The following is a 7,646-nucleotide window of genomic DNA, read 5'->3' on the forward strand; positions in this document are numbered from 1 at the left end:
AAAAAAAGAAAAGGGGAAAAAAAAAGACTGGACTCAGCAGGGCCCTCCTGCTGCCAGGCATGGCCCATTTATACGGCCCATTTTGGATACCTGTTCTTGTTTCAGGGGGTTGCAGGGATGGAGGGGGGGTAGGGCCTCTAGGCTCTTGAGGCCAAGGAACAGCTACCAGTTAGACTGCTTCCTGGCTACCTGCAGGGCAGAGAGCTCAGCTAAGGGCGTCCACTCCTTCTACAACAACATCAGCGGGCTGACTGGCTTTGGTGAGGTGAGGACCCTGGTTCACAACTCCACCCCACACAAATGTGTACACCCCAGCTGTTTCTTACAGATAACTGTACACCCATGGGAATCCCTGATACCCTTCTCCCAACATGTCCCTGCAGAAGGTGGTGGCAGAAATGAACCGCCTGGGCATGATGGTAGACTTGTCCCACGTCTCAGATGCTGTGGCACGGCGAGCCCTGGAAGTATCACAGGCACCTGTGATCTTCTCCCACTCGGCTGCTCGGGGTGTGTGCAACAGTGCTCGGAATGTTCCTGATGACATCCTGCAGCTTCTGGTGAGAAACTGCCCAGCACAGGAACCTCAAGCAAACCAGGAGCCCTTTGGTCAGGCATGGTGGGTCACGCCTGTAATCCCAGCACTTTGGGAGGCCAAGGTGGGTGGATCACTTCAGGTCAGGAGTTCAAGACCAGCCTGGCCAACATGGGGAAATGCCGTCTCAACTAAAAATACAAAAATTAGCCGGGTGTGGTGGCATATTCCTATAATCCCGGCTACCTGGGAGGCTGAGGCAGGAGAATCTCTGGAACCTGGGAGGCGGAGGTTGCAGTGAGCCGAGATCGCAGCACAGCACGCCAGCCTGGGGGACAGAGCGGGACCCTGCCATGGAAAAAAAGACAAAGACAAAAAACAGGAGCCCTCAAGCCTGAGGCCCTGCTCCCCCCACCGCCTCTGACTTCAGGCTGAACACCTTTTGCCCCACAACCCCACAGTCCACATCCAGGAGTGGGAGGTTCTAGATGGTAAATACGTATATTCCTTTACTCCTCAAAGTAAGTGCCAAGACACCTGTGACAGACCAGGGCCTAGACGCCTCCATTCACACAAAACCAGAGAAGTAAAATTTCCTCTGACTCCTGAAGCCAGGACTGAACACCCCCTCCAGGGATCCAGAGGGTGGCAGGGTGGGAATGCAGTTTGCTGAGGGGCCAGGCTGAGTGTCCACTTGCCCTCCCCTGCAGAAGAAGAATGGTGGCATCGTGATGGTGTCTCTGTCCATGGGAGTAATACAGTGCAACCCGTCAGCCAATGTGTCCACTGTGGCAGGTAACCCCTACTCCTGGGCTCTCTGAGCACTTCTGATTTGCACCTGAAGACTTGGGAGGGCCTCAGTACTGTCCCAGTGGTTTCACTGAAAAAAATGCAATGATAGACAGTACACAGCACCTTGGTCATGTGGAGCTGCAGCCACAGAGTCAACACTGCAGTCCTGATGGGTATAAGGGAGGAAGCTACACATAGAACCTGAGTGCTAACTGTCTGCGCCTCTGCAGGGGGTCACAAAAGCACCCTGCCTCGGCCTCTGGCCAAGAGACTGGAAGGCCCCTTAGGTCTCTGGGGTCTTTGTCGATTGTACTCTTTGTCCCTCTGTCATCTCCCACAACCATAGAAAAGAGTTCCTACCGGCCAGGCGCAGTGGCTCACGCCTGTAATCCCAGCACTTTGGGAGGCTGAGGCGGGTGGATCACGAGGTCAGGAGATCGAGACCATCCTGGCTAACACGGTGAAACCCTGTCTCTACTAAAAATACAAAAAATTAGCCGGGCATGGTGGCGGGCGCCTGCAGTCCCAGCTACTCGGGAGGCTGAGGCAGGAGAATGGAGTGAACCCAGGAGGCGGAGCTTGCAGTGAGCCAAGATTGCGCCACCGCACTCCAACCTGGGCAACAGAGCGAGACACTGTCTCTGAAAAAAAAGGAAAAGAAAAGAGTTCCTACCAGATTCTAAAGAGACGAGAGGCAGGTTTAATCCTAGGTGGGAAATGGCCCCGACAGGTGGCTCTGTGGATCCACTCCAAACCTGAAGTCCAGGCCAGAACCAGCTGAATCCATTCAGGTCAAACCTCAGGGTTCTCAGGTTACCAAGCTATGTGGCAGGCCATGAAGGAATTAGCCTGCCTGGCCTACAGGCTGCAAGGAGACTCACAGCTGTCCAGCCCCAGTGGCATCCCTGCCCTGGAAGCCCTACGCAGCCGACTCTCCACTTGCCCCCTCCCCAGATCACTTCGACCACATCAAGGCAGTCATCGGATCCAAGTTCATTGGGATTGGTGGAGATTATGATGGGGCCGGCAAGTGAGTGCTTCCCTGTAGCTTGTCTGGAGCTAGCTGTACAGCAGTGGGGCCTTCACGGCCACCATAGCCATCATGTCCTTTAGGCTTTGACCACCTGGCATCTCCCTACTCCCAGGATCAGTTCCTTGGGTTCTCCTGTTTGTCTTCATCCCAGTGACCCCACTTTGGATGTTATACTTGGCTAAACTACCAGACAGAGCTCATCCTCCAGCCCCAGTAGACCCACTCTCTCTGAACAGACCGTCAGCAAGGTCTGGTGTGTGCTCACCATCTTCTCTGCCCTGTGCACAGTTGCTGTGTTTGCAACCACTGTTTTCTGAAGAAGCTCTTCCTCTCCTTCTCCTTTTCCTTCTCCTTCTCTTCCTCCTCCTCCTCCTTTTTCTTCTTCATCTCCTCCTCCTCCTTCTTTCTTCTTCTTTCTTCCTTTTCTTCTTCTTCTTCTCCTTGTTCTTCTTTTCTTCTCAGGGTATTGCTCCATTGGCCAGGCTAGGGTGCAGTGGCGCAATCTTGGCTCACTACAGCCTTGACTTTCTGGGCTCAAGTGATCCTGCCATCTCAGCCTGCAAGTAGCTATGGCTACGGGCATGTGCCATCATGCCCAGATAATTTTATTTTTTGCAGAGATGGGTTCTCACTATGTTGCCCAGGCTGGTCTTGAACTACTGGACTCAAATGGTCCTCCTGCCTTGGCCTCCTAAAATGCTGGGATTACAGGCCTGAGACACCTCACTGGGCCTTTTCTTCTTCTTCTTCTTTTTTTTTTTCTGAGATGGAGTCTCACTCTGTTGCCCAGCCTGGAGTGCAGTGGCGCAGTCTCAGCTCACTGCAACCTCTGTTTCCTGGGTTCAAGTGAATCTCCTGCCTTAGCTTCCCAAGTAGTTGGGATTATAGGTGTGCACCACAATGCCCAGCTAATTTTCTTTCTTTCTTTGGAGACGGAGTCTCACTCTATTGCCCAGGCTGGAGTGCAGTAGCGTGATCTGGGCTCACTGTAAGCTCCGCCTCCCGGGTTCAGCCATTCTCCTGCCTCAGCCTCCTGAGTAGCTGGGACTACAGGCGCCTGCCACCACGCCCGGCTAATTTTTGTGTATTTTTAGTAGAGACGGGGTTTCACCATGTTAGCCAGGATGGTCTCGATCTCCTGACCTCGTGATCCTCCTGCCGCGGCCTCCCAAAGTGCTGGGATTACAGGCGTGAGTCACCGCGCCTGGCCTCTTTTTTGTATTCTTAGTAGAGACTGGGTTTCACCATGTTGGCCAGGCTGGTCTCGAACTCCTGACCTCAAATGATCCACACACTTTGTCCTCCCAAAGTGCTGGGATTACAAGTGTGAGTCACCACACCTGGCCATTTTCTTCTTTTTAACTCTGGTTGGTAGGGGGGATCATTTGCATTCGGTAAAAGGCGTAGATCTTAATAGTATGATTCAATGAGTTTTGATAAATATTCAAGGAGGTTTTGAGGCCTCCTTCTGAGGGATGAAGAGCAGAGGAGGATTATCTACTCTCTCCAAGTCTCCACTTCCCATACCTGACTAGGGCTGGGGTTTCATGGACCCTGGACTGTGGTTCTCAGTCAGGATCAGGGAATCAGGTCTGAAACCCACTGGCTGGTGGCCACATAGATTCCCTCAGGGGCTGGAGGACGTGTCCACGTACCCGGTCCTGATAGAGGAGTTGCTGAGTCGTGGCTGGAGTGAGGAAGAGCTTCAGGGTGTCCTTCGCGGAAACCTGCTGCGGGTCTTCAGTCGAGTGGAAAAGGTACTCTGGGCTGGGCAAGAGAGTAGCTGAGGGGTCTGAGCAGGTGTGTTGAGGAGAGCTGTGGAAGCTGAGCACCGACTGCCACCTCTAGGTACAGGAAGAAAACGAATGGCGAAGCCCGTTGGAAGACAAGTTCCCGGATGAGCAGCTGAGCAGTTCCTGCCGCTCTGACCTCTCACGTCTGCGTCAGAGACAGAGTCTGACTTCAGACCAGAAACTCACTGAGATTCCCACACGCTGGACACCCAAGTTATCAGCCAAGTGGTCACCCTCAGAGTCCTCCCCCAACATGGCCCCAGTCTTCGCAGTTGTGGTCACCTTCCTGGTCCTTATTCTGTGGCTCTGATGACCCAGTTAGTCCTGCCAGATGTCACTGTAGCAAGCCACAGACACCCCACAAATTTCCCCTGTTGTGCAGGCACAAATATTTCCTGAAAATAAATGTTTTGGACATAGAACCAGACATGAGTTTCCTTCTCTGCAGTGGGGTCTGGTGGCATAGTCTCCCAATGCTGGTGGTTGGTGGGGGAATCCTTCATTTCAGCCACCAGTTGTTCAAGGAAAGACTGTTGGCAGGAGCCCGAGGTGACCCAGGTGGTTGGGCTCAGCACTGGATGAAAACAGTGGTGAATCCGGTGGCAGGAGGTGGACCCTATTCCGTGTTCCTTCTGAGTAGCTCATCTCTTACTTTCTATTTTTACTTATTTATTTATTTATTTTTGAGGCAGAGTCTCACTTTGTCCCCCAGGCTGGAGTACAGTGCCACAATCATAGCTCACTGCAGCTTTGAACTCTTGGGCTCAAGTGATCCTCCTGCCTCAGCCTCTCAAGTAGCTGGGCCTATAGGCATGCACCACCACACTCAGCTAATTTTTTTTGGTATTTTTAGTAGAGACGGGGTTTCACCGTGTTAGCCAGGATGGTCTCGATCTCCTGACCTCGTGATCCGCCCATCTCGGCCTCCCAAAGTGCTGGGATTACAGGCTTGAGCCTCCACGCCCGGCCTATTTTTTATTATTATTGTTTTGAGATGGAGTCTTGCTCTGTCGCCCAGGCTGGAATGCAGTAGCGTGATCTCAGCTCACTGCAACCTCAGCCTCCCGGTTTTTTGTTTTTTTTTTTTTTTTTTTTTTTTTTTTTTTTTTTTTTTTTTTTGAGATGGAGTCTTGCTCTGTCGCCCAGGCTGGAGTACAGTGGCGCAATCTGGGCTCACTGCAAGTTCCACCTCCCGGCTTCAAGCAATTCTCCTGTCTCAGCCTCCTGAGCAGCTGGGACTAGAGGTGCCGCCACCACGCCCAGCTAATTTTTGTATTTTTAGTAGAGATGGGGTTTCACCTTGTTGGTCAGGCTGGTCTCGAACTCCCAACCTCAGGTGATCTGCCCGCCTCGGCCTCCCAAAGTGCTGGGATTACAGGCGTGAGCCTCCACGCCCGGCCTACAAGGCTCTTTTTTTGAGATGGAGTCTTGCTCTGTCGCCCAGGCTGGAGTACAGTGGCGCAATCTGGGCTCACTCCCTGCAACCTCTGCCTCCCGGTTTTAAGTGATTCTCCTGCCTCTCAGCCTCCCAAGTAGCTGGGATTACAGGCGCCGGCCACCATGCCTGGCTAATTTTTGTATTTTTAGTAGAGATGGGGTTTCACCGTGTTAGCCAGGATGATCTCGATCTCCTGACCTTGTGATCTGCCCGCCTCGGCCTCCCAAAGTGCTGGGATTACAGGCGTGAGCCTCCACGCCCGGCCTGCCTCCCGGTTTTAAGTGATTCTCCAGCTTCAGATCCTGAGCAGCTAGGACTACTAGCACGCACCACCACGCCCAGCTGATTTTTCTGTTTTCGGTAGAGATGGAGTTTCACTATATTGGCCAGGCTGGTCTCAAACTCCTGACCTTGTGATCCATCCGCCTTGGCCTCCCAAAGTGTTGGGATTATAGGAGTGAGCCATCGCATCTGGCCAGCTTTCTTTTTTTCATCACTTCACTTAGAAGGAAGATTTTTTAAATTTTTTTATAGAGACAAGGATCTCCCTATGTTGCCCAGGCTGGTCTCCAACTCCTAGACTCAAGCAATCCTCCCACCTTGGCCTCCCAAAGTGCCAGGATTACAGGAGTGAGCCACCATGCCCGGATGGAGTAGGGTAACTTTGATTTACCTAGTCAACCATAAGCAAACATTTTAAACTGTGCTTATGTATTATTTTGATAATATTTAAAAAATTAATTGTAACTTCATGTCCTCTCCTTTCATGTGTCTAATGTAGGAAATAGGGAGTCCTCTGAACCTCTTCCAGTTCTGGGGGCTGCCCATTAAAATAATACTTTTTTTTTTTTTTTTTTTTTTCCTGAGACAGGGTCTCACTCTGTCACTGCTGGAGTGCAGTAGCACGATGCCTACTGCAGCCTCATCCTCCTGGGCTCAGGTGATCCTCCCACCTCTGTTTCCTGAGTAGCTGGGGCTATAGTTGCGCACCACCATGCCCAGCTAATTTTTGTATTTTTTGGAGAGACGAGGTTTCACCATGTTGCCCAGGCTGGTCTCAAACTGCCAGACTCAAGTGATCCACCCACCTTGCCCTCCCAAAGTGCTGGGATTACAGGCATGAGCCTCTGCGCCCGGCCTAAACAATTTAAAATAATAGGCTGGGCGCGGTTGCTCACACCTGTAATCCCAGCACTTTGGGAGGCCAAGGCGGGCGGATCACGAGGTCGAAGATCGAGACCATCTTGGCTAGCATGGTGACCCCCCCCCATCTCTACTAAAGACACAAAAAATTAGCCGGCTGTAGTGGCACGCGCCTGTGGTCCCAGCTACTCGGGAGGCTGAGGCAGGAGAATTGCTTGAACCCAGGAAGCAAAGGTTGCAGTGAGCCGAGATCACACCACTAAACTCCAGCCTGGGTAACAGAGTCAGACTCAGTCTCAAAAAAAAAAAAAACCCAAAAACAACAACAAAACAAAACTAAAATAATAATAAAACAGCTGTACATGCAATCCTTCTACACTTTTCTTAAACAATTAGCAAAGTTGCCATTCTTCATGTTGTTACAAGTCACTTAAATAAAGACCTTCATGGCAGGTCGGTGAGGTTTACGGGAGACCAAAATAAACATGACCTTTCTCTGCCCTTCCTGAGAGAACCAAAGCTAGAAGCAGCTGGGTCACACTTGGCTATTAATCCCCAGGCACGAGGAGGAGCAGACAGCAACGAACAAGGGGAAGTAGTCACCAGAGGCCAAGGCCCTTCTCGAGGTGCCCTCTCAGAAGGGGATGCACACTTATCAGGGAGCCCAGGTGGAGAAACAAGAGACAGAAACAGATGCAGAGGGAGGATAATTTAGATTCGGTTTGTGTCACTGGCCTTTCTCAGCAGGACCTGGTTCAGGCCGAGGGGTTCAGATGCTACCCAGATTCAGGTTTTTTTTTTTTTTGAGACGGAATTTTGCTCTTGTTGCCCAGGCTGGAGTGCAGTGGCGCGATCTTGGTTCACTGCAACCTCTGCCTCCCAGGTTCAAGCGATTCTCCTGCCTCAGCCTCC

The 7,646-nt window shown here is 51.7% G+C and overlaps 2 protein-coding genes across 2 annotated transcripts in view; one reads left to right on the plus strand and one right to left on the minus strand.

Annotated features, from left to right (window-relative positions):
- The window catches only part of DUS2 (dihydrouridine synthase 2), a 79,947-nt gene extending 75,756 nt beyond the window's left edge, over positions 1 to 4,191 (minus strand). Inside the window, exon 1 of the mRNA XM_011932040.1 lies at positions 4,016 to 4,191. The gene's annotated coding sequence lies outside the window, so the exon portion shown is untranslated. The remainder of the gene's footprint in view (positions 1 to 4,015) is intronic.
- Positions 1 to 4,580, plus strand: part of DPEP2 (dipeptidase 2) — a 6,584-nt gene extending 2,004 nt beyond the window's left edge. The window contains exons 5-10 of the mRNA XM_011932034.1: positions 196 to 265; positions 384 to 560; positions 1,246 to 1,330; positions 2,282 to 2,357; positions 3,982 to 4,117; positions 4,209 to 4,580. Of these exons, the coding sequence (XP_011787424.1) occupies positions 196 to 265; positions 384 to 560; positions 1,246 to 1,330; positions 2,282 to 2,357; positions 3,982 to 4,117; positions 4,209 to 4,463 (799 nt within the window). The 3' untranslated portion in view covers positions 4,464 to 4,580. The remainder of the gene's footprint in view (positions 1 to 195; positions 266 to 383; positions 561 to 1,245; positions 1,331 to 2,281; positions 2,358 to 3,981; positions 4,118 to 4,208) is intronic.
- The last annotated feature ends 3,066 nt before the right edge of the window (positions 4,581 to 7,646 follow it).

The sequence above is a fragment of the Colobus angolensis genome, unplaced genomic scaffold (assembly GCF_000951035.1).
Source record: "Colobus angolensis palliatus isolate OR3802 unplaced genomic scaffold, Cang.pa_1.0 Scaffold93, whole genome shotgun sequence".
NCBI classification, from domain to species: Eukaryota; Metazoa; Chordata; class Mammalia; order Primates; family Cercopithecidae; genus Colobus; species Colobus angolensis.